The sequence below is a fragment of the Danio rerio genome, chromosome 21 (genome assembly GCF_049306965.1).
Source record: "Danio rerio strain Tuebingen ecotype United States chromosome 21, GRCz12tu, whole genome shotgun sequence".
NCBI lineage: Eukaryota > Metazoa > Chordata > Actinopteri > Cypriniformes > Danionidae > Danio > Danio rerio.
This window is the reverse complement of record NC_133196.1, coordinates 2,796,939-2,823,463: the sequence shown is the minus strand read 5'-3', so window position 1 is coordinate 2,823,463 and position 26,525 is coordinate 2,796,939. Positions and strand designations below refer to the sequence as shown.

At 36.9% G+C, this 26,525-nt stretch overlaps 3 protein-coding genes across 15 annotated transcripts; all 3 read left to right on the top strand.

Moving 5' to 3' along the window:
• Positions 1-212: 212 nt before the first annotated feature.
• Positions 213-10,522, top strand: LOC108180795 (uncharacterized). Of its 10 annotated transcripts, none has more exons than XR_012397042.1 (5): positions 213-345; positions 1,818-1,877; positions 5,999-6,118; positions 6,305-7,710; positions 7,917-10,522. XR_012397042.1 is itself a non-coding variant. In XM_073935658.1 (5 exons), exons 4-5 carry the CDS (start codon positions 6,061-6,063, stop codon positions 7,543-7,545), a joined length of 1,299 nt encoding a protein of 432 aa, XP_073791759.1. In that variant the 5' UTR covers positions 213-345; positions 1,818-1,877; positions 3,799-3,998; positions 5,999-6,060; the 3' UTR covers positions 7,546-10,522. The 10 variants fall into 10 exon arrangements, 6 of the variants coding, with proteins under 6 accessions (XP_073791759.1, XP_073791758.1, XP_017208521.1 ...); XR_012397040.1 differs by lacking the exon at positions 1,818-1,877 and adding an exon at positions 3,799-3,998 and having other exon boundaries at positions 7,917-10,275; XR_012397041.1 differs by lacking the exon at positions 1,818-1,877 and adding an exon at positions 3,799-3,998 and having other exon boundaries at positions 213-271; positions 7,917-8,497.
• Positions 10,523-10,633: 111 nt separating this feature from the next.
• zgc:171220 lies at positions 10,634-18,739 on the top strand. Of its 2 annotated transcripts, none has more exons than XM_017352742.4 (3): positions 10,634-10,750; positions 11,350-11,469; positions 15,809-18,739. In XM_017352742.4, the coding sequence occupies exons 2-3, from the start codon at positions 11,412-11,414 to the stop codon at positions 17,302-17,304; spliced, it is 1,554 nt and encodes a 517-aa protein (XP_017208231.1). In that variant the 5' UTR covers positions 10,634-10,750; positions 11,350-11,411; the 3' UTR covers positions 17,305-18,739.
• A 4,307-nt stretch (positions 18,740-23,046) lies between these two features.
• Positions 23,047-25,520, top strand: zgc:163077. Of its 3 annotated transcripts, none has more exons than XM_068215920.2 (3): positions 23,047-23,153; positions 23,338-23,472; positions 23,638-25,506. In XM_068215920.2, exons 2-3 carry the CDS (start codon positions 23,415-23,417, stop codon positions 24,483-24,485), a joined length of 906 nt encoding a protein of 301 aa, XP_068072021.1. In that variant the 5' UTR covers positions 23,047-23,153; positions 23,338-23,414; the 3' UTR covers positions 24,486-25,506.
• The last annotated feature ends 1,005 nt before the right edge of the window (positions 25,521-26,525 follow it).

Sequence of the window (26,525 nt, the reverse complement as noted above, 5' to 3'; positions counted from 1 at the left end):
TTCTAGCCGAAATAAAACAAATAAGACTTTCTCCAAAGAAATGTATATCTCCAGATATTTTTATTGCATTATTTCTGCTAATTTTTTATATAATTTCTTTGGTTGTGCTCTTTATGTTGTGTATCTTATGTGAATATTGTGTAAAAGAAAGTTGTATTACACAGTTTCAGGAAAATTAAAAAATATATTGGGATCCGCCAGTGGTGGTGCTCGAGCACCGAAAACAATGACGGACATTCGAGTCGACGAGAAGAAGAAGAAGAAGAGTGCGGTAAGAGTGTAAACAGAAGCGTAACAGCCGCTTGTGATGCTCTAAATCAGCTCTATTTATCACACTATAATCCTGTAAGTACATTTACTTTAATATCCATCAGGATGAATCTATATCTAAAAAGCCCAGCTTATTTTAGTGCGTCAGAAACACTTAATCCAGTCGGAGTGTTTAATGAATTCATGCGCCTCAGATTTCAGATCCGAGATGAATAACGTAAATTAGGCTATTGTTTAATCAGAATTATATACATTTTGCGCATATATAGAAATGTTTAATACAGTTGTTTAATGTAAATAACAAACGATACTTAGCATAGCGTAATTTGGATAAACTATTAAAAAGACAGTCAGACAGTTGCATCTCATCCAGAACGCTTCAGCCAGGATTCTGACCTGAAGCACATCACACCTGGGGGGTATTCCAGAAAGCTGGGTTAACTTACCATCTGCTAAAACCTAAACTCTCGGTTGATTTACCCAAAACCTGCTTACCGCGAGTATGTTGGTTCCAAAACAGGTGACAAGAGTTAGTTAAATCAACCTCCTGAAGATAACCGCGGGTTAATGCGCGTGCACGGCACACACCTGAAGGCATTTTCAGTAGATCGCCGAATTCACGAGTCACCATAGAAAGTCACGGTAAGAAAAAAAGGGCAACGCACTTTACAGAGTCGAAGCTGGAGGTTTTAAACACAGAGGTTACACATCTGCTTCAACGAAGGAAAGAAATATAGAATAAGAAATAGATAAGAAAATAAAAAATAAATAATAAGAAAATGTATTAGTTCATTAAATTACACATGCCACCCTCCATTTTATTGTAATGATAAATTAAACTACTCTTTAACATCCTTTTTGAGTATGTTGTGTAACCATTCATGCATTTAATTTTCCTTCCATTAATTTCTTAAGGCCACAATATGTGTATTGACAAATAAGGCTTATAGAAATTGTAATCTTTCTGGAGCTAGAACTCTGTCCAAAGTCATTAAACACAGAAACATTATTATAAAAGGTAATATTTAATTACTGGAGCTCTTTATTTAACACTCTAGAATATGCTTTCTGACATGCAGCTAATAGAAAGAGGCCTGTCTAACTGCTGTGTCCTATAATAAAGGCTTTTCAGTGGTTGAGTTTTTGACTTAAACCACACACTCTGTCACTGTTGTAAGTGATTGTTGTCAGATAGCTTTAGGTTCTTTTTATTTTGCATGCAGACGAAGTTCCTTCTGCCTCAACTAACAAGCAGTGTAAGAATTTTCTGCACTTTTCCATATTTGAATATTACTCTTGGATCACAAAATCTTTTATCTACATATTTAAATTCTAAAGTAGCTGTATAGGGTCCATCTTCAAATATAAAGTCACATGAGCATCAACTTAAGGTGAGAAATGTATATGAAAAATATGTTACACGTTTAAAGGTGCGTGTGTAAAGCAGTGTACAAAATCATTCATTTTATTTCAGGAAATGAAGAAATGAACAGACCAAACTATTTGAGTAAACATAGTTTTTTGACTAATTATATATATTTTTTTAGCACTCTTCCATCTGTTTTGTCTGCTTGGGTCACTGAGATTTCCTCTGGGTCAGGCTGCAGGTACGTGTCATCGTTTAAGGCAGAAAAGGGTATCTTTTGTCCTCCAGCAAGTAACAATGTAGTGCCTATGATTCTATTGTATAATACAAATATAATAAAAATAAACATTGTGTTAAGCAACATTTGCTTTATAGTTTTTTTTTTTTTTTACTATATTTGTATTATTCACTTGAATTATTATTTCCTGAAAATCAGCCATTTAGCCTCAACATAGTGATGAGGTGGGGTGTGTGATGAGCTGCTAAGTGGAAGCAGTAATGAGTTTAATAGTTGAAACATCAAAAGATTAAGGATAGAAAATTAAGTTGTACCTGCACACTTATACTTTGGACAAATTTTATATTATCAGTGTCCTTTAGTGACTGATGGAGCTTTAAAATCGGCTGCAATTAATGCACACAATAGCATTTAGAAACCCTGAAAAAAAATTATATTAAAAAATGTAGGTGTGTGTGCGTGAATGTATATATATATAAGAACGACGTCCTACATCTTAAATTATAGATATATTTTCCTACAAAAGACAAAGCTGCCACTTATAATATTATACAGAAATGTGAGGGTGCAAAAGGAGAGAAAAAACACACAATCTTTATGTGAGATTCGAACTCACTCCGTTGTGCGCTCCGTTGTTCTTTATCGAAGCACTGTCCACTACTCTATTGCCGTGCTCTGAATCTTCTGTGTAATGATACGCAGAGATTTATGACCAAGGAACTGTACGAAAGTGTAAAAAACAGTTCAGTGCCAGGCATACTGTACAGGTGGTCATACTGCCACATGTACAGTTGCCTAAAATGCCCTGACGTGAATACAAAGAGCTGCACTGAATGTTTTTTATGGTAAGCGCAGACCCGGGGTTTGTCACATTTGATTTCAAAAAGGTTTGTTAAATACATTGACATTATGAATTTGGTTATGAAAAAAACTATGCACTTATAACCCTCTCACAACGAAAAAACTTGTATTTGTGTGTCCATATCCATAAATATTCCCATCAAAAGAGCATGCAATGCTCAGTAAACTCTCTAAAACAGACAAACTCTAAAACATAGCAACTTACTCTCTGAACATAACCTGCTCTGGAGCAGGTTATCTTCAGAGAGTAAGTTGCTATGGCTACTTAACATACCCAGAAGTTACCTCCGATTTTGGAACCAAAGTTGAGGTTATCCACCTACATACTCTCAAACTTACCCGGGTATGTCACATAACCTGCTTTCTGGAACAGCCCCCTGTCCTCAGGTCTCACTGGCTCCCAGTCACATTCAGAACAGATTTTAAAGTATCATTACTTGTCTATAAGTCACTAAATGGCCTAGGAGCTCAATACATTACATATATGCTCACTGAATACAAAACTAATAGCAGTGTTGGGCAAGCTAACTGAAAAATGTAGTGAGCTAAGTTATTAGTTACTCTAAATGTAGCTTAAATATACTAAAAGCTACCCCCTGGGAAATGTAGCAAGCTAAGCTAAAAGCTACATGGCAAAAGTGGTTTAGCTACATCTTAGCAATGTTTACAATTTTCATTTTTAAATCAAAGCAACTTAAATCCAAGTCAATCATCTTACTGATTAATACTGTCAATGAAACATATGAGGTAGAATAGTTCAGTTACTTACTTTATATGCTGTACTAAACAGAAACATATATAGTATATAACAGCTTAAAACAAAAAAAAACAATAGAACCAGATGTTACACATTTAAAATACTATAGTAATTTATAGTAAAAGGAAAATTTTGGAACAACGGTTATAGTGTATGTATATATATATATATATATATATATATATATATATATATATATATATATATATATATATATATATATATATATATAGTATTTTTATTTTTTTGAGCACAGCATCAGAAATTAAGTTATTGTATTGTAACATCTAACATGTACTTCTCAAGGTATGGTCACGAGAAATCCTGGAGAGGCAGTTTTAACATGGAGTGACACGACTTCTGACGTACAGATGCCACTGGCACATGCCCATAGATATATACACTAGATGTCGCCTGGCCTATTGTTGTCTATTGGACGGAATGCATCTAAAGCGCCGCCATCTTGCTACAGGGTAGCGCTCCTTTGAAATGAATGCGGGACCAAGGTACAGTGGAGGACTGTGGGCATGCAAAGCCAGAGATATACACATATACACATATATCTATGATCGGGAGTTTTCCTGGATGTTAGTATGTAATTTTTCTTTTGTAATTACGAAAATTATAATTTTATATAACTTTTCTACATTTATGAATCAGTGACCGCACGGGCATTCCTGGCAAAAAGCTTGTGTTTGTGTGTACAGAAATGTACTATTCACCCTCCCTGTTAAATTTGATCTAATCATGTGCTGAAACACAGCTCCTCTCCTGCTTTCACTTCTCATACTGACGGAGGGAGCGATTCGTTTGTGAATGAATCCCCCGAACGACTCTTTCACTAACGTTAGCCGACAATAATACAAGTTTCTGGCAGCGCAGCATCTCGTTGTCATATTTCTTTTGCATTGTTTGCTGATTTTATTCAACAAAACTAGCATAAGCCGAGTGTTTAGTGTGAGTTGGAGCTGCTTTGCCGTATGGTGAATGCAGTAAGTGACTGTTATCATCAATAGCGTGACCTGATTAGCACAAAAGTTCAGAACATACAAAAACAGAAAAAAACTTAACATTACCTATGAAATGTTCTGCCTTTGTGCTTTGTTTTCTTTGTTTGCTCTTTACTACACCCGTAGACAGCGATAAAGTCCCGCATCTTCACGTAATAACACTGTCTTGACTAGTGCGGTTGAATGACACTTGTCCTGGGAGCACTGTACCAATGTGGCGGCGCTATTGACGCATGCTCAGGGTCCCTATGCGATATCTAGTGTATATATCTATGGCTAAGTGTAGTGACTAAGTGTAGTGGCACGTCCGGTTTCCACTGTCATGTGTCACTCGCCAGTGGCATGTTTAGTGTCATGTGTTACTCGCTAGTGGCATGTGTGGTGACCTGTGTCACTCCGAGTGTCGCGCTGCATGTCACTGCAGTGACATCGACTCCCGGCGAAGCTTTCAATATTTAATAACTACGCTACTTTTAACCTGATTTATGTGTCGCAAGTTAGTTTATATGCTGGACTACTCCACGATGTTTTAATTTAAAAGCATTTATTTTACGTATTCGTAGTCATACTTCCGTGCGTAATATAGTCATTTGACAGTACATGTCAGTCAAATTTATTGTGGCATGCTTATGTATGGGAGGGGTTACACCTATCTGTTGTACCGTATATTATTGCATCGTGGCAGTTTCTTCGTTGGCTACAATATGGACTTCTCTGTTTGTTAATTCATTCATTTATTTTGTTATTTAACTTATATATTTTCATTTTAAGGTATTTTAAATAATACGCTTTAAAAAGTTATAATAAAATGCATGTGTAAATTCATAACATATATGCATGTAAGATAATAGGTGTCATTTGCCTAATCATTTTTAATTAAAGCAAAGAGACTTATAAGATTAATAACGTGCTTATACTGGCACTTGTCACAAGATCACTGACACTGGCATGTAATATAATATAATGGAGAGCAGATTTTTTTCAACACATTTCTTAACATAATAGTTTTAATAACTCATCTCTAATAACTGATTTATTTTCTCTTTGCCATGATGACAGTAAATAATATTTGACTAGATATCCTTCAATACACTTTTATACAGCTTAAAGTGGCATTTAAAGGCTTAACTAGGTTAACTAGACAGGTTAGGGTAATTGGGAAAGTTATTGAATAACAATGATTTGTTTTATAGACTATCAAAAAAAAAAAAAGCTTAAAGGGGCTAATAATTTCGACCTTAAAATGGGTCTCAAAAATGTAAAACTGCTTTTATTCTAGCTGAAATAAAACAAATAAGACTTTCCCCAGAAGAAAAAATATTATCAGACATACTGTGAAAATTTCCTTGCTCAGTTAAACATCATTTGGGAAATATTAAAAAGAAGAAAGGTGGCTAATAATTCTGACTTCAACTCAACTTCAGCAATGATTTATAAGTGTGATGAAGCCATTCCTGCGAGTTTAAATGCTGAGGAATATTCTCATCTTCCCACAGCTGAGGAAGCAGCAAACAGGAGGAATTACAGCAGGAGAAAGAACTGACATACTGTAGTAAAGATGGAGATTGAGGAAGAACCCTGCAGAATAAAGGAGGAAGAGACAGAGGAACAAATAGGTTTGTGTTTATTTACTTCAATTAATGACTGATTAGGAACAATAATACACAAAGCTGACATATAACAATGGCTAATCTGAAATAAGACATTTACTTATTAGTAAACTCAATGTGTACTAAAGGAATGGTTATCTTATATCTAGTTTTGTTTTTTGAAAGTTTAATAATTTAATACTTTGATTTTAGACCAGGCGGAGGGGAATGAAGACAAACAGCACCTGTTTAATAATCCTCAACGATTCACAAGTGAACATTCACAAATGAAAACGGAACAGAAATACATACAGATCGAGCAAGATCGAAGAATTAGAGTCATAGGATCTTTCATCTGCTGCGAATGTGGGAAGAGTTTAAAAAGTGAACTATGGCTTAAAAAGCACACGATGATGGTTCACACTGGAGAAAAACTACTAACATGCACTCAGTGTGGAAAAGGTTTTGTAGACGAAGCCAAACTGGAGTCACACTTGAAGAGTCACACTAGAAACCGATCATTTACCTGCACTGAGTGTGGGAAGATGCTCAAAAGTGAAGACAAGTTAAACAACCACGTGAGGATTCACAATAAAGAAAGACCCTTCAGCTGCTCTGTGTGTGGAAAGAGCTTCAAGACTGAACACAACTTAAGCCAGCATCAGCGTGTTTACTGTGACGTGAAGCCGTTGAGCTGTGATCAGTGCCATAAAACATTTCTCTCCAGATCACGGTTAAAATCACACCTTAAATTTCACTCTGAAGTGAAGCCTCACGTTTGCTCTCTGTGTGGAAAGAGTTTCTTATATCTGAATATGTTAAAGGAGCACGAGCTTATTCATTCTGGAGTCAAACCTCATGTGTGTTCAGACTGCGGGAAGAGCTTTAGTTCATCAAACTACCTAAAAAAGCACCAGATCGTCCACACTGATGTGAATCCGTTCTCCTGCACTCAGTGTGGGAAGACTTTCAAGGAGAAAAGATCTCTGAAAGATCATCTGACCGCTCACGCCGGAGTGAAGCCGTTCAGCTGTGATCAGTGCGATAAAACATTTCTGTCTGCATCGTACCTTAGAAAACACTTGAAAGTTCACTCCGGACTCAAGCCTCATGTTTGCTCCTTTTGTGGAAAGAGTTTTCTGGCGCTGCAAGCTTTAAAGCTTCATCAGATGATTCACACCGGAGAGAGACCTTACGTGTGCTCTGAGTGCGGGGACAGCTTTCTCAGATCGAACTACTTAAAAAAGCACCAGCGGATTCACACCGGAGAGAAACCGTTCGCATGCGCTCAGTGTGGAAAGAGTTTCAGATATAAAAACAATCTAAAAGTGCATCTGGTCTCTCATACTGGAGTGAAGCCGTTCAGCTGTGATCAGTGCCATAAAACATTTGTTTGTTCAACAAACTTGAGAAACCACCTTAAAATGCATGCTTCTGTGAAGCCTCAAACATGATTCTGCCTTAATGAAGCTCTTTTTGTGATAGAAGCACAACTGCGACCTTTATAAGCCCATCAGATTCTTCATACCGGAGTGAAACCTCAGTTTTGGTGCATCAAGCTACTTAAGGAAACACCAGAGAATTCACACTTTAGAGAAACTGTACAAGTGTTCACATTAGCCCCGGCGCCAGGATGTCATAACTGAGGGGGCATGTTAATCCCATAGGGGGGCACGTAGACCTGGGGCCTCATGTATCAATGCTGCGTATGCACAAAAACTTTGTTTCACGCTCACGTTTGGATTTACTAATGATGAAATGAACGTGGGAATGTGCGCAGGTCCACGCTAACTTCATGCCTTCCACGCAAGTCTTCGTACATGAGGCCCCAGATCTCTGGACTACAGGCCTAACTTTAATCTCACAGTTTTCAAAATTTTATTGCTATTTCATATTATACAATATCTAAATGTGTGCTCTGAAGGTAGAAATGATGGGAGTGTTAGTAATTAATGACAGAAAGAATTTTCTGTTTTAAGTGCACAATCCTTTTTGAAAACTGGGCAGGCACAAATTCTTTCTGAGGGGGTATTGCCTCAGATGTTGCGGGAGTCCCCCGCAAACGCACAGAGACTCTCGAATGCCCACAAATAAGTGATAATCTCCCGGAAATCACGCGTCTCCCTCTTGGTCCTCAAATACGTTGCGCACCCTACTCACCCCTCCTCGCTCTACAGACAAATCGCGCGCACCCTGTCAGACACCACCAACCCCCCTCGTCTTCACGTACGTCATCAACACTCCCCATCTTCAGATATTTTACGTAGCATAAAGGCTGATTTATACTTCTGCGTCAAACACCGGCGTAGGCTACGGCGCTGACGCATAGCCCTTCGCCGTGGCCGTCGCCGTCACTGACGTGCACCTCTTAAAAATTGTAACTACACGTTGCAACAACGCGTAGCGCAAGCTCTGTGATTGGTCGGCTTGCTAACGCCGATGAGTTTGGGCGGGACCGAGAGCTGCGCGAATAGCGCGAGCGATTGCTTACAAGTGTGGAGTCCCGTGAAGGAGCTCCGGATGGAAAGTTTTGTTTTGTGTTTACCTCATGGTTAAAGTTGTTGCAAGTCCGCCGGTTCCTGCCTCAAAATGAGCGAGTTTGAGTCACTTGTACATCCAGGAAGTGTTCAGAATAGCAAAACAGAAGCGAAAAAACTCGACACAGAGGAACATTTACACCTCACTGCCCACTAGCGTTTCGGAAGTGTTAATGCAGACCAACGGAGACAGCGCGCAGAAGTATAAATGCACAGCTGCGCGCATTGCCTGCGCCGTGAGTTGCGCCGGTCACTTGACGCAGAAGTATAAACCAGGCTTAACTCCCGCAACCTCCTGCAAATAATCTCAGTCTCGCCGGGAATGACTAATCTCAATATGGGATGTCTGATATCACCACATGGTGGTTACCTTTGTCAAGTACCACAATACGTAGTTACGTCCTCAAATGCCAGTGCAAACTGTACTGTGCCAAAAGGAAGCCCTATGTTAACTGTGTCCAGAAGCGACATTGACTTTTCTGGGCTCGGAGGCATGTGGGATGGACCATCACACAGTGTAAACGTATACTGTGGTCAGATGAATCAGTATTTTAGATTTTTAGGGGAGAAATGGACGTTGTGTGCTCTGCACCAAAAAGAAAAGGATCATCCAGACGGTTACTGGTAACAAGTCTGAAAGCCAGGCTCTGTCATGGTATGTGGTTGAGTCTGCGCCCTTGGCAAAGTTAGCTTGCACTTCTGTGATGCACTATTAATGCTGAACAGTACAAAAAGATTTTGGAGCACAATATGCTGCCTTATTTCCCAGGGCTTAATTTGTTCCGGAACAAGCCGAATCCGGATCCGGCACCTCATTTTACAGACTGCCCACCCCACTCGTCACTTTCTTTTGCGACTCCCTAACTCTCTTCACTTTCGTCCTCCACACACCCCCCCCCCCCCCATTAAATTTTGTCCACAACACTCCTTCGCACCGCTCTTCACTTTCGTCCGTTACCCCGATCTGTTCCAGGGTTTTGCAATTTACAAATTAAGCACTGGGGACGGCCATGCATATTCCAACAAGACAATGCAAAACCACACTCTGCACACATTACAAAGTCCTGCTGCGGAGGAAGAGGATACAGGTAGTTTACTGGCCTGCCTGCAGTCCCGACCTGTCTCCAATAGAGAATGTGTGGCACATTTTGAAGCACAAAATGTGACAATGAAGACCTCGTACTGTTGCCCAGATTAAGACTTGTTTGCAGGAAGAATGGGACAAAATCACACGTGAAACACTTCAGCACTTCGTGTCGTCAGTCCCTAAACGCCTTTAAAGTGTTGTGAAAAAGAATTGCAACATTGTAAAGTGGTAAATGCTTTACTGATAGGACTCTTTCGAAATGTGTTGCAAGAATCAAAATTGGCATACGTGTTTATTTTGAGAGAAAAAAACGATACAAATCATGAGGAACACTCTAATCGATCACTACTATCTTATTTTATTTGCGTTTCCATACTGTCCAAACCTTTTCTGATTTAGAGTTGTCGATATTTATATGTTCTATGTTTGTATCACATATACATATTAAATATATATAATGATATGTACATATTTTGTCAAACTTTGCTGGAGGAACAAGTTGAAAATAAAGCTCTTTGTGTTCTTTAAAACATAAATAAAATAAAGTGGATTAGATGTCAGACATGTTTTCATGAAGCAACACACACATTTCTCATTCAGTACTTTATGTAACTGCTTAAAACAAGACTGTTTAAATAAATGCATGTAAAGTGGGTCTTTATTATTACTTTGTTTGATAAAATACACAAAACAATACAGTTGCATGAAAAGGATTTCACTGTTATAAATGCACTAATTTGAAAGCATCAGCTGAGGTATCTGATTTCAGTTGTCAAAAGTGTAATTAATAAATTATTTCAAATCAAACATCGTTGTGCAAAGAAACTGTTTCTACGTGACCATGCAACATTACATAGAGTTTACTTTGGTCGTTTTTTAGCTTACTGTATGTATCGGGTTCCACCATTGGTGGTGCTCGAGCACCAGAACCCAGTGACGAACATCCGAGTCGAGGAAGAGAAGAAGAAGAGCGCGGCGAAAGTATAAACAAGTGAAACAGCCGTCTGCTTTATTTATTGCTTTATGACAGTGTAAGTACGTTGACTTTATTAATAATTTGAGAATATCTACAACAAACTTAAAGTCAGTTAATTTGAGTAAATTATAACACGTTTATTCCAGTCAGAGACTCGAAGTGGTTACAGAATTAATCCAAATCTGAAATGAGTAACTATTTAGCCTGCTTTTGCTTCGTCTGATTAGGTGTAAATAAAGGTTGTTCGCTCGACAACGAGTAATAATAATTATGTTGAGCAAATTTAAAGTAATTATCCAACTAATCCTATTTTAAAAGCTAGATATGTTAGAAATCTAGTTTACATTGTACAAAGGACGTAAATGAACGTATTTGTTTGTCTAATTTGCATATATTCAGATGTTTAGCCGATGTCTGATTGCAGGAGAGGGCTGCTTGTCTTTTGTGCACCCCAAACAAAATGATTATAGTTGCTTTATATGTAATCAATGATGATTTTGTTTATTTTTCACTCTCAACTGCCAGAATTAAAGACAGACAGAAAGTGACTTTTATTTGAGTTGAGTTTGGTTACTGAAATGACTGAGAGTGATTTGTAGGTGTGATAAAGATAATCATGAGAGTTTAAATGTTGAGGATTATTCCCATCTTCCCACAGCTGAACAAGAAGCAAACAGGAGGAATTACTGCAGGAGAAACAACTGACATACTATAGGAAAGATGGAGATTAAGGAGGAACCCTGCAGAATAAAAGATGAAGAGACGGAGGAACTAATAGGTTTGTTTTTTTTTTCTTTCTCTTTAATGACTGATGAAGAACATGAAGATAAAAACTGACATGTAACAATGCTGAATCTGAAATGAGACGTTTACTTGTAAGTAAACTCTGTGTACAACCCCAAATAAGAAAAGGTTTGGACAGTATGGAAACACAACTAAAAAAATAAAGAGTGATTTCTAAATTTACTTTGACTTGTATTTCTTTTCAGGCAGCACAACAGACATTATTTAAGGTGTTCCTCATGATTTATATTGTTTTTTTTCTCTCAAAATAAACATGTATGCTAATTTTGGTTCTTGCAACACAATAAAAAAAAAGTTGGAACAGTGACGCATTTACCACTTTGTCATGTTGTCATTGCTTTTTACATCATCGAAAGCTGTTTAGGGACTGAAAACACCAAGTGCTGAAGTGTTTCAGGTGTCAGTTTGTCCCATTCTGCCAGCAAACAAGTCTTAAGGTGGGCAACAGTACAGAATATTCATTGTCACATTTTGCGCTTCAAAATGCGTCACACATTCTTTATTGGAGTGAGGTCAGGACTGCAGACAGGCCAGTCAAGTACCTGTATCCTCTTCCTCCTCAGCAGGACTTTGTAATGTGTGCAGAATGTGGTTTTGCATTGTCTTGTTGAAATATGCATGGGCGTCCCTAGAAAACAAGACAGTATAATGTGCTCCAAAATCTCTGTGTACATTTCAACATTAATGGTGCATCACAGAAGAGCAAATTACCTTTGCCAAGGGCACTGACGCTGCCCATTTCTTCTTTGGTTCGGAGCACACAGGGTCTATTTCTCCCAAAAAATACTTGAAACACTGGTTCATCTGACCACAGTACACGTTTACACCATGTGATGGTTCATCCCAGATGTCTCAGAGCCCAGAGAAGTCGACGGCGCTTTTGGACACTGTTAACATAGGGCTTCATTTTGGCACAGTACAGTTTTGACTGGCATTTGTAGATGTAACTACGTATTGTGGTACTTGACAAAGGTTTGCCGCAATAGTCCTGAGCCCATGTGCTGATCTGGCGTATAGATGAATGAGGATTCTTGATGCAGCACTGCCTGATGGACCGGAGATCACTGTTGTTCAGCTTAGGCTTGCGTCCTTGTACTTTATGCACTGAAATTCCTCCAGATTACTTAAATCTATTAATGATGTTCTGCACTGTTAAAGGTAAAATATGCAAATGCCTTTCTTTAAGAAACTTTGTGTTTAAACTTCTTAATTTTCTCACATATTTGTTGACAAACTGGCAATCCTCTGCTCATCTTAGCTCCTAAAGGACTAGACCTTTCTTGGATGCTGCTTTTGTACCAAATCATGATTACAATCATCATCACCTGTTTCACATCACATCATTATTTCACCAGTTTACCTGATTACTAGCCCTAAACTGAAGGTCGCAGGTCTGAATGACAGGAAAGGATGTATATTTACAAATGAAATAAAGTTAACCGGACAAAAAATCAAATATTTTGTGTTCATATAGTCTGTAATAAAATACAAAGTCAAAGTAAAGTTGGTGATCACTACTTTTTTTATTTGCGTTTTCCATAATGTCCTAGTTTTTTCTGATTTGTGGTTGTAGACTAAGGCCCTGTTTACACTAGTGCGTTTTATTTTTAAAACGGCGTTTTAGAATGAAAACGATCCGCGTCCACACTCGCGTTTCACCCAGCGTTTCTGAACAGCTCTCAGTCTACATCAAAACACTGAAAACGCACATCATGTGACCACACACACACACACTGGCATGCGCTGCAGCCTATCTAGCCAAATGAGAACTGTGCTCATCAAGCATCTCCCGCTGGATCTAATCTCACTGTATTTGTTAAATGTGATATTTAGTTTATCTTGTTGTCTATATCTAACGACATATTCCCTGACTTTGCTCTATTAAATCTATTAATTGTTCTCAGGTATCGTGTTTTGGCTGAGCACAAAGATAAGTTAATAATTAATGTAAGCACGTACATTATGTATATTGACTGATCGCTTGCCTTTATATCCTATAATGTATAAACTTATTGTACGTTATATTTTTATAATGGCCGTTATTGATTATTAAAACTGATATTCAGCAAAAGAGAGGCTGTGTTTTGCATTTGCAATGAAAATGAAAGGAGGCAGTGATGTTATATGCTCCATTTGTTGTGAATACGCATACAGTGAACATGACGCTCGTATGTGCTGCACAATGCCTCAACAGTTCTACTGTCGTTCGCGTGTATCGCGCCGCAGGATGTCTATTGGCACATTTGCATTGATTAACATGTTCAAAAGAAGGTAATGATTCGCACTCAATTGCTTCATACTGTTTTTATCCTTACTTTTTCTTACATTTTACGGGTGATAACAGACAAACAGACGTTTCGGCACAAAGCCTTCCTCAGTGTGTGACACATTCTCCAACTCCACCCTTTTATTCCATAGTCAATCACAATGTGCAATTAGTTAAACCGTCACTCTCATTTCATTATCAATTAATCACACAATAACTTATAATCTTCACAGCAATGACAATAAACATTCTTCCCATTCCGACCTCACTCCACAGAGATAAAGTGCATCAACCACCATCACTAATCAGGTGTACATCAATACAAAAAATTCTAACAGTTGACATTAAAAGTCACACACTGAGGAAGGCTTTGTGCCGAAACGTCTGTTTGTCTGTTATCACCCGTAAAATGTAAGAAAAAGTAAGAATAAAAACAGTATGAAGCAATTGAGTGCGAATCATTACCGTCTTTTGAATAATAGTAACGATCAGATTAACGCACCAAACCAAAGAAGTCACTAAAAAAACCGCAAGCGCGCAGGACAAACTTCAGTAACTCTGCACATTGATTAACATGTAAAACACTCGCGCTTGACGCGCGTTCCTCGTCTGGTGTAAACGCAGCATTATGAGCATCAGTGTAGGCATGAGGATTTCCCCCGGGACTCCAACAACAGATGTACGTCCCAATCACACCCCCACAAGAGCAAGCTCCTGATTGGTTAATGCGGCGCGAATGTCCGCTGAAGTTCAGACTTTCGAACTCAAGCAATTCGCGCGAAACGTGCGTCAAACGTGCAAAACGCTCAATTCGCGTGTATCGCGCAATTCACGTCATTTGTGCCGCGCCACTCGCGCTGCAGGATGTCTATTCGCGCATTTACATTGATTAACATGTTCAAAAAAAGGTATTGATTCGCACTCAATTGCTTCATACTGTTTTTATTCTTACTTTTTCTTACATTTTACGGGTGATAACAGACAAACAGACGTTTCGGCACAAAGCCTTCCTCAGTGTGTGACACATTCTCCAACTCCACCCTTTTATCCCATAGTCAATCACAATGTGCAATTAGTTAAACCGTCACTCTCATTTCATTATCAATTAATCACACAATAACTTATAATCTTCACAGCAATGACAATAAACATTCTTCCCATTCCGACCTCACTCCACAGAGATAAAGTGCATCAACCACCATCACTAATCAGGTGTACATCAATACAAAAAATTCTAACAGTTGACATTAAAAGTCACACACTGAGGAAGGCTTTGTGCCGAAACGTCTGTTTGTCTGTTATCACCCGTAAAATGTAAGAAAAAGTAAGAATAAAAACAGTATGAAGCAATTGAGTGCGAATCATTACCTTCTTTTGAATAATAGTAACGATCAGATTAACGCACCAAACCAAAGAAGTAACTAAAAAAACTGCAAGCGCACTGGACAAACTTCAGTAACTCTGCACATTGATTAACATGTAAAACACTCGCGCTTGACGCGCGTTCCTCGTCTGGTGTAAACGCAGCATTATGAGCATCAGTGTAGGCTTGAGGATTTCCCCCGGGACTCCAACAACAGATGTACGTCCCAATCACACCCCCACAAGAGCAAGCTCCTGATTGGTTAATGCGGCGCGAATGTCCGCTGAAGTTCAGACTTTCGAACTCAAGCAATTCGCGCGAAACGTGCGTCAAACGTGCAAAACGCTCAATTCGCGTGTATCGCGCAATTCACGTCATTTGTGCCGCGCCACTCGCGCTGCAGGATGTCTATTCGCGCATTTACATTGACTTAACATGTAAATCACTCGCGCTTGATGCGCGTTCCGCGTCTGGTGTAAACGCAGCATTAGAATAAAAACGGCCTCTTCAGCATTTCCAAAATGCTCTGTTTTCGGCACTGGAACATTCTGGCTTAGTTTGGACGGATGGCGTAACCGTAGCAAGACATATGCATTTTAAAACTGAAACGCATTTGTGTAAACGGGGCCTAAACTAATGCTTTATCTTTCTTTAAAGTATAATAATTGAATACTTTGATTTTAGACCAGACAGAGGTGAATGAAGACAAACAGCATCTGTTTAATAATCCGGAAGGATTCTCAGGTGAAAACCCACAAATAAAAACCGAACCGAACGCAAAGAAACGAGACCGAACAATTGGAGCCAAAGGATCTTTCACCTGCTCTGAATGCGGAAAGGTTTTCAGAATCGAATCATGGCTTAAACGACACACACTGATGGTGCACAATGGAGAAACACTGTTAACATGCAGTCCGTGTGGGAAGAGTTTCATAAACGAAGCCAAGCTGGACAAACACCTGAAGAGTCACACTAGAAACCGATCATTTACCTGCACTGAGTGTGGGAAGATCTTCAAAAGTGAAGACAAGTTAAACAACCACGTGAGGATTCACGATAAAGAAAGACCCTTCAGCTGCTCTGTGTGTGGAAAGAGCTTCAAGACTGAACACAACTTAAGCCAGCATCAGCGCGTTTACTGTGACGTGAAGCCGTTGAGCTGTGATCAGTGCCATAAAACATTTCTCTCCAGATCACTGCTGAAATTACACCTGGTAGTTCACTCTGGAGAGAGACCTTACGTTTGCTCTCTGTGTGGAAAGAGTTTCTTATATCTGAATAGGTTAAATGCGCACGAGCGTAATCATGCTGAAGTGAAGCCTCACGTTTGCTCTCTGTGTGGAAAGAGTTTCTTATATATGAATAGGTTAAAGGAGCACGAGCTCATTCATAGTGGAGTGAGATCTCATGTGTGTCCACACTGCGGGAAGAGCTTTAGTACGAAGAGGAACTTAAAAAAGCACCAGAGTGTTCACGTTGAGGTGAATCCGTTCTCCTGCACTCACTGCGGAAAGACGTTCAGGAATAAAAGATCTGTTCAAAATCATCTGATCGCTCACGCTGGAGTGAAGTCGTTCAGCTGTGATCAGTGCGATAAATCATTTATCCGTGCATCATACTTAAACCGACACCTTAAAGTTCACGCTGGACTCAAGCCTCATGTTTGCTCTACTTGTGGTAGGAGTTTTTCAATCCTGCAGTGTTTAAAGCGCCATCAGCTGGTTCACACCGGAGAGAGACCTCATTCGTGTTCAGACTGCGGGAAGAGCTTCAGGACATCGAACTACTTAAGAAAACACCAGCGGATCCACACCGGAGAGAAACCCTACTCTTGCGCTCAGTGTGGAAAGAGTTTCAGATGTACAAAGAATCTAAAACTGCATCAGCGCTCTCATTCTGGAGAGAAGCCGTTCAGCTGTGATCAGTGCCATAAAACCTTTGCTTGTCCATCAAACCTAAGTAAGCACCTGAAAGCTCATGCTGCAGGACGGGTGTGCTCAGACTGCGGCCAGAGCTTTCGTACATCAGCCGAATTAAAGACGCACCAGAGGATTCACACTGGAGAGAAACCGTATCAGTGTTCACTCTGTGGGAACAGATACGCTCTTTCAGGAAGCCTGAAACTTCATGAGAGAGTTCATCGTAAAGAAGAGCTGCAACAGTGCTCGTCCAGCGGATAGTTTCATACTGGCTGACGGCTGAAGGTCTGGGAGTTTTTAACACTTTTTAAAACTTTTTTTTTTTTTGGAACTTTTATCACAATAAATGATCAAGGACTGCCCACTATGTTACAGGTTGTTTTTAATCACGTGGTTCTGGTGAGGTGCGAAAGTCAGATGGAGGGCAGGAAGTAAAAAAAAATGAATGGGAGACAGAAAGGAAAGTCTGTATTTTTGCCATTTATACCATATTTCAAAGGCAGTCCAGGCTCATTCTGAAAACGTAGTCCTGTGGATGTTTCTGGAGACCCGGGAGGCATCTCAAATGTCTCTCGCGAGTGCCATTCGCGCCCGCGCTGTTCTCACGTGAACCCACCAGAGGCCACTGTTGAGTGATTTTAAGGTTACTAACTCATATTTAAGGCTATTAACTCATATTTTAGGGTATTAACCCAATATTTAAGGTTATTAACTCATATTTTAAGGTTATTAACTCATATCTAAGGCTATTAACTCATTTTAAGGTTATTAACTCATATTTTAAGGTTATTAACTCACATTTCAAGGTTATAAACTCATATTTTAAGGATATTAACTCATATTGTAAGCTTATTAACTCATATTTAAAGGTTATTAACTCATATTTTAAGGTTATTAACCCATAATTTAAGGTTATTAACTCATATCTAAGGCTATTAACTCTTTTTAAGGTTATTAACCCATATTTTAAAGTTATTAACGCATATTTTAAGGTTATTAAGCCATATTATAAGGTTATTATTTTTAACTCGCATTTCAAGGTTATGAACTCCTAATTAAAGGATATTAACTCATATTTTAAGCTTATTAACTCATATTTTAAGGCTATGAACTCTTATTTTTAGGTTATTAACTCACATTTAAGGCTATGAACTCATATTTAAAGGATATTAACTCATATTTTAAGGTTATTAACTCACATTTTAAGGCTATGAACTCATATTTTAAGGATATTAACTCACATTTTAAGACTTTGAACTCATATTTAAAGGATATTAACTCATATTCTAAGCTTATTAACTCATATTTTAAGGCTTTGAACTCATTTTAAGGTTGTTAACTCATATTTAGGGCTATTAACTCATATTTTAAGGTTAATATCTCATATTATAAGGTTATTATCTCATATTATAAGGTTATTATCTCATATTATAAGGCTATTAACTCACATTTTAAGGTTATTAACTCATATTTTATGGTTATTAACTCATATTTTAAGGCTATGAACTCGTATTTTAAAGTTTTGAACTTGCTTTAAGTTTATGGGTTTTGTCGATCTTCTAAATGACTTTGAATAGTATTTAAGCCTTGCTGATTAGTGATTGCTGTTATTTAATACTGTTCATCTTGCACCTTTTCAGTCTAATGATAAATATGCAAGACTCTTTAGCAGCTATTAAAGTAAAACAATCAGATTGAATGGCTGGTTTCTGAATGAGCACTTATGCAGCACTAGATGGCTGAGAGTGAATGTAAAGTGTGTGAAGTATCTGCTAAATGAGCTCAATTCACTGAAACACGAGTTTCAGAGTCATTTCATTTTCTTGTCGGCTTACTCCCTTTATTAATCCGGGGTCGCCACAGTGGAATGAACCGCCAACTTATCCAGCAAGTTTTTTTACACAGCGGATGCCCTTCCAGCCACAACCCATCTCTGGGAAACATCCACACACACATTCACAGACACACTTTGGATAATTTCAACTGTACCGCATGTCTTTGGACTGCGGAGGAAACCGGAGCACCCGGAGGAAACCCACACGAAGGCAGGGAGAACATGCAAACTCCACACAGAAACATCAACTGAGCCGAGGTTTGATCCAGCGACCTTCTTGCTGTGAGGCGACAGCCCTACCTACTGCGCCACTGCCTTGCCGAGTTTCAGAGTTGTTACACGTATTAATTAAAAACAATCAGGAGGAAGATCTTTGCGACATGTCTTGTCTGAAATTACTCAAGAACTGGATTGATTTGGTTTCACTAAATGACCGTTTACGCTAAATGCATATTATTTCTTTTTGTTTAGTTTTTTATTATGCAAAAAAGAGCATATAAAAAGATACAATATGAACAAAGAGAAAAAAATAGTTACACAAATAAAATTCAAAATGCAATATAATTGTTCACATATGAATCAAAGAAAGTCCTTTCTAAAAATAAAAAGTAAGGGTGTTTCTTTGAAGATTTACATGTATGGCTGTAAAGTTTAGCCAGAAAAAGCAATAAATTTAGATTTACAACAAAGCAATAAATAGATTTACAATGAGAAGTGTCTACATTCAACGAGTAACCAAAGAATATTATTTTGGGGAAATACAGAAGTTTGGAAATAAGAAGATTTTATGAGATTGGAAAAGTCAACCTAAAACACTTCACAGTAAGTGCACTCGCAAAATAAAAGATTTACTGTTTCATCATATTGAGTACAAAATAAGCATTTAGGGGAAATAATGTTAATAAATTGAGCTAGCTTGGTATTTATTCGGTAGCAATTATGAATGAGACTTCAACAGCTTTATTAGACTTCAACAGCCAAAACTGTACCCAATCTACACTCTCAAAAATAAAAGCACAGGAGCTGTCACTGGGGCAGTACCTTTTTAAAAAGTACATATTTATACCAGAAGGGTCCATAATGGTACCTCAAAGTTACTTTTTAGGTACATTTAGGTACTAATATGATACCACTGGACTCTTTGGGTACAAATATGTATCTTTTAAAAAGGTAGTGCCCCAGTGACAGCTCCTGTACTTTATTTCTGAGAGTGTAGGTCATTCAAAAACCTATGCAAGCACAGTAGGTAAAGAGATCTGAGAACCATTAATAACCAAGCGAATATCTTTGTTTGACAGAACTGAGAAAAGTTTGGTCAACAAAAATATTTGTTGTCAAAAATGAAAGAATCTAAAGAACCTTTAGGGCCAGATTTGACTCAAGGTATAACACAATCAGGGATTTCACCAAAAACGATGGCATATTCTTTGGGGGGAACAAGAAAAGAAAACTGATGCATAAAATTTTCTTAATAAATCTGTATTATTATTATTTTTATTGAATACAAGAATAATAAACATCACTGCATTGAAGAAAAATACAATAAAAAAAAAGAAGAAGAAAGATTTATTTTATTTTTTTACAAAGCCTCAATCATTAAGAAAAAACGATTATCATAAGCTAATGTAAATTTTTCTGGACCAATATTTCTGACTGCATCTAATGGAAGAGAGCATGGTTATTACCTGAAAAATTCAGCGTAGCCAACAAGATAAGAGAGATACATTTTAAGATCTTGCATAACGTATATCCTACAAATTCCCAAGTTTCTAATTATTTTAATTTATCTAATTGGTGTACTTTCTGCAATATACATAAATCTGTATTATTTTTATTTATTTATTTTATTTATTTATTTATTTATTTTATTAAAGAATGCAAATATACAACCACAAGCAGGAGATCGATATAAGAGACATACAAAGGAGAAAAATACAAATTACATTAGCTGCAGAAAGAAAAAAAGATTAACAACAAAGGAACAAAGATTAACAAACAAAGGAAGGGGTGAGTAAATTACAGATAAATCTGTATTTTTTTATGCATTATTAATTTACCAATACATCAAAAACAGGCAACAAACAAAAATTCCAAAGATAATTAAAATGTAAAAACAAAAACAAAAGGAAGACATTCACAAGACGCCAAAAACAGATTCATAATAGCTTACAATAGACAGAGCTTTTACATTTTTACAGCTTTGAGAGACTTCATTAACAGAATAATTTCGTTGACAAATATCTTGTATAAAGGATGAGATTTTGAAAGTCATTTGTGAATGAAGAATTTACCATTTAAAATGATAAAATTAACAAAATTGTTAATTTGTTTATCACCATTTTCAAAATAACAAATAATTTCGTTTGCATTCAATGTTATCAACATATTATTTTTTGCAGAATAATCAGAAAAACAGTCTTTCCAAAATAATTGCACAGTCTGACAATCAAGAAATAAGTGACATAAGGATTCCTCACTGTTTTTACAAAATGAACATTCTTTCTCAATATTTAAACAAATCTGTATTATTATTTTTTATTAAATACAAGAATAATAACATCACTGCATTGAAGAAAAAATACAATAACAAAAAATAAGAAAGAAGACAGAGAGAAAAAAAAATACACAGCCTCAAACATTAACAAAAAAGATTGTCATAAGCTTTAAGAAACTTATTATTTTTCTTATTATTATTAAGCTTAAGAGATTCAATATTATACGAAATTTCAACAAGGAAAGTATTAAAAACAGGTATTGTTTTTAGAAACTTATTTTTGTGTATAAAAAATTTACAGTGTAACACAAAAAAATTTACAATAAGATCGAGAGCATGACCATCATCCGAGAAATACAGAAATATATCTTTTATAGACAAATTTAAATCATGTTTAAAAATGGATGATAAATAAAAAGTATAAATCTGTATTATTATTTTTTTTTTTTTTGACCTCAATAACAAACATACAAAATTCAACAATTTACACAAAAGAACACAATGACAATAACAGATCAGGATAAACAATATAAACTTTAAAAATTAAATAAAAAAAGAAACAAAAGGGAGAAAAAATAAATAAATAAATAAAATTAAACATACATAACACAAATACAGCAAGAGGAAAGGAGGACTTATGTAACCGTGCTGTTTCCAAAATATTTATCATAAAGAACTAAAAATCTATCACTTTTCTTATTATTAACTAATCTAAGAGATTTAATAAAAACATAAATTTCTATTAAAAATGTGAAAAAGAAGGCTGCGAACAGGAGAATTTTTGTTTATGGATAAAATATTTTCCATACAAAATAAAAAAGTCAATAATGTAATTCTCTGATATATCAGCCCCACCTCCATAATAACAAACGACATCCTGAAGATGAAAGGGTCTGGAAGAAGCAATGTGGTTACCTATATGGAGATATAAGTTTTTCCAAAAGTTTTTTGTACTTTCACATTGAAAAAATATGTGAATCAGCGTTTCGTCTTCACTCTTACAAAATGTGCCTAAACTGTCAATCTCCAAATACTTTGCCAAAGTACCGTTTACTGGGTATATTTTATGAAGAATTTTGAAATGAACCTCTTTTGTTTTATTGGAAATGCAGTACTTATGAGGTAATAGCCAGGCTTTTTTCCAGTCTGTTGTGTCAAGGAAGGATGCCCAGTAAAATTTGCCTTTAGGAACATTATATTTTTTATTTTGAAAAATTTGTCGAATATATTTATTATTACATTTGTTGTCAAATAGACTAATTCCATTTAAAATCAGCTCTGGTTCTTTAATAACATTTTCATTAAACATTAAATGAGATTTTATAAGTTGAATTAGGCCTAACGGAATTGCTTTTTGCACAGCATTAAATTCTTTAAAAGGTAATGGAAAATTATTATTAGACATAAATTGTTCATAAGACAAAAAGTTGCCGGACTTATCAAAAATTGAGAGAATTCCAATTATATTTCGGTTAAACCATGTAGATAGAAAAATAGATTTATTTCTAATTCTAATATCAGAGTTGTTCCATAAAAAGCATTTATGTGGTGAGAAATTGTGGGAATAAATCTGTATTATTCAGAGGAGCGTAAATGCGTCGATGACGAAAGTGTCGTGAAGCCCCGCCCACATCCGTTCATGAGAGTTTAAATGCGGAGGATTATCCCCGTTTCAAGCAAACCGGAGGAATTACTGAGGAGAAACGACTGACTTACTATTGACCTTATTCTCCGCCGATGAGCGGGCGCTGCCATTTGAATGTTTTTGGCACTAGACTTCCGGTCTCATTCACTTCCATTCATTTTTAGACATCAAAAACTGCTCGTTTCGCTGATTGATGTTGTAAACTGATATTTCCTTGTTGTATTATTCTACTTGGTCTGTATAGTCATGCAAACATTTGTTTGTAGAGCAAGTAGTTTGACCGTTTTTGCCGTTTAATATTCCTTGTCATTTCTCCCATAGGCGACTGAAACGGAAGTTCTAAGACAATCGCGAAAACAAGCGCACTTCCGCATTTTAGAATAAGGTCAATAGTAAAGATGGAGATTGAGGAAGAAACCTGCAGAATAAAGCAAGAAGAGACAGAGGAACAAACAGGTTTGTGTTTTACTTTTTTCTCTTTAATGAGTCATGAGAAACATTAAGATAAAAATGGGCGCAACGTTTACTTTTTGTTCATTTAAAACAAATTACTAATGAGTATTTAAGTCGTACATTTAAACTGAATAAAGGCAAACCTTAATAAACCTACACTTTCCGCAGATGAAGATGGAGATGCAGTCAGTTCACAGACGGAACCAACCTTCAGACATAAGCGAGCTGAAAAGACTGCAGTCCACGAATCTTTCAGCTCTGAGCGTGGGAAGACTTACAAACATAAAGACAGTCTTTACAGACACACAGGATTTCACACAGGAACAGGCCTGTACACGTGCCCTCAGTGTGGAAAGGGTTTTACTCGGAAAGGAAGTTTGCGAATACACACGAGGATTCACACCGGAGAAAGGCCGTATACCTGCACCCAGTGTGGAAAGAGTTTCATCGATCTATCATCAATATCGAAACACATGAGAGTTCACTCCAGAGTGAAACCGTTCACATGCACGGAGTGTGGGAAGAGTTTCAAACATAAAAACAGTCTACAACATCACCAGCTCACTCACTCTGGAGTAAAGCCATTCAGCTGTGATCAGTGCCATATGACATTTATAACAGCAGCATGCTTAAAGCGACACCTTCCTGTTCACGCTGACGTGAAGCCTTACATGTGTTTCTGTGGGAAAAGCTATTCAGCCATGTCTATATTAAAAGATCATCAGACTGTTCACACTGGAGGAAAGCCGTATCAGTGTTCACACTGTGAGAGGAGTTTCAGTCAGCCGGGAGGCCTGAAAGCTCATGAGAGGACTCACACTGAAGAGAAACCCTATGCGTGTTCAGACTGCTGGAAGAGCTTTGGAAGCTTTTGTAACTTAAAAAGACACCAGAGGATTCACACTGGAGAGAAACCGTATACGTGTTCACACTGTGGGAAGAGTTTCACCCAGTCAGGTAACCTGAAGGAGCATCAGAAAATTCACGCTGGAAAAAAGCAGCACCAGCGCTCTTAATGTGGGAAGAGTTTTGCTGAATTTCCTAATCGATGGACAGAAATCATGACTTAAAGCTGCCTGAATAAGAAATCTTGGTAACACTTTACAATAAGGTTCATAAGTTAATGCATTTACTAACATGAACTAATCATGAACAACACATGTACAGCATTTATTAATCATAATTGAACATTTACTAATGCATTATTAATATCCAAGTCCATGCTTGTTAACATTAGTTAATGCATCATGAGTTAACATGAACTAACAATGAACTACTGTATTTTCATTAACTAATGTTTACAAGCATGAATAAATACTGTATATGTATTGTTTATTGTTTGTTCATGTTAGTAAATCCATTACTTAACATTAACTAATGAACCTTATTGTAAAGTGTGACTGAAATCTTTCACATTCAGGTCCATCATTGGAGGTAAACTGTGTGTCTTTCAGATATACTGTAAAAGCTGGATTAAATCCAGGGCCAGACGGAATCTGCAGATGTTTTTTACTTTTTCTGCTGAGAATTTTGGCAAAAATCTGCGGATTTCTGCGGAATTATTTTGGGAGTATCATAACTAAAACCTTAATATGTGAAATAAAAAGTAATCCCCTTATAACTTCTATTTAATGTTTAAATTGCAACTCTAATTATATTCATTTTATTTGTTAAACAAAGTGTCTCATATAATATCTCTACTAAAAGACAGAAAATATTGCTTTACAAACGGCATTGTACATAAATCAGATGAACATTTTCATATTAGTCAATAATATTACTGTAATTAATTTAAAAACTAAATAAATTTAGATTCACACACATTTACTCAAGTAAATAAACAGAATTAATGATGGGCAAAAAATCTGAGGAAATCTGGGGAAAATCTGCAGAATTTCGAGCATTTCTAAATTAATGGCCACTTGTAAGTTTGGTCATTACAGAGGCTTGTTCATAATGATGTCATTTATTCGTGCCATGGGAAATGTTGTGCACTGACTGCATATTTCATCACTATGAGAAATAAAAAGAAAACCATATTGCATGGCTAATTTTGAATGATTTATTGAACAGATGTAATCAAAGTGTTTTAACATCATTATCAGGTCTAACAAAGATAGTAGGTCATGATTATATATATATATATATATATATATATATATATATATATATATATATATATATATATATATATATATATATATATATAACATGACAAAATCTTGTCCCAGTTGTAAGATCAACAAATAATGACTTGATCATTTCTAGTTGATCATTTGTGAAAGTGTCAGAAGGTGGATTCCTCTGATGAATCGTCTGTTGATCTGCATCCCAATCATCACCAATACTGCAGAAGACCTACTGGAACCAGCATGGACCAAGATTCTCAGAGAAATCAGTCAAGTTTGGTGAAGGAAACATCATGGTTTGGGGTTACACTCAGTATGGGGGTGTGCGAGAGATCCGCAGAGTGGATGATCAACATCAACAGCCTGAGGTATCAAGACATTTGTGCTGCCCATTACATTACAAACCACAGGAGAGGGACAATTCTCCAGCAGGATAGCGCTCCTCATACTTCAGCCTCCACATCAAAGCTCCTGAAAGCAAAGAAGGTCAAGGTGCTCCAGGATGGCCAGCCCAGTCACCAGATATGAATGTTATTGACCATGTCTGGGGTAAGATGGAGGAGGCATTGAAGGTGAATCCAAAGAATCTTGATGAACTCTGGGAGTCCTGCAGGAACGCTTTCTTTGCCATTGCAGATGACTTTATTAATCAGTGATTTGAGTCATTGCAGAGATGTATGGATGCAGTCCTCCAAGCTCATGATGGAGTCAGACACAATACAGTAAGGCAAAATTCAATAATACTCTCATCTAAATTTACAGAACAGAGAACAAATAATAAAAATAATAAAATAATATAAACTTTATAGATTTACAGTATAACCAAAATCCCTTTTAGAAAATCAAAAACAGTGGTTTAGTTTTAAGGCACTTGCATTTATAAACATAAAATTTCTCCAGAATTTGATTATAATTTAATACAAGTTA

Bases quoted from the DNA above. Each gene is read 5' to 3' on its own strand.
- LOC108180795 (XM_073935659.1), top strand. From the start codon at position 6,061: ATGGAGATTGAGGAAGAACCCTGCAGAATAAAGGAGGAAGAGACAGAG. The intron at 6,119-6,304 runs GTTTGTGTTTAT...CTTTGATTTTAG, and splicing joins AGAGACAGAGGAACAAATAG to ACCAGGCGGAGGGGAATGAA.
- zgc:171220 (XM_017352742.4), top strand. From the start codon at position 11,412: ATGGAGATTAAGGAGGAACCCTGCAGAATAAAAGATGAAGAGACGGAG. The intron at 11,470-15,808 runs GTTTGTTTTTTT...CTTTGATTTTAG, and splicing joins AGAGACGGAGGAACTAATAG to ACCAGACAGAGGTGAATGAA.
- zgc:163077 (XM_068215920.2), top strand. From the start codon at position 23,415: ATGGAGATTGAGGAAGAAACCTGCAGAATAAAGCAAGAAGAGACAGAG. The intron at 23,473-23,637 runs GTTTGTGTTTTA...CACTTTCCGCAG, and splicing joins AGAGACAGAGGAACAAACAG to ATGAAGATGGAGATGCAGTC.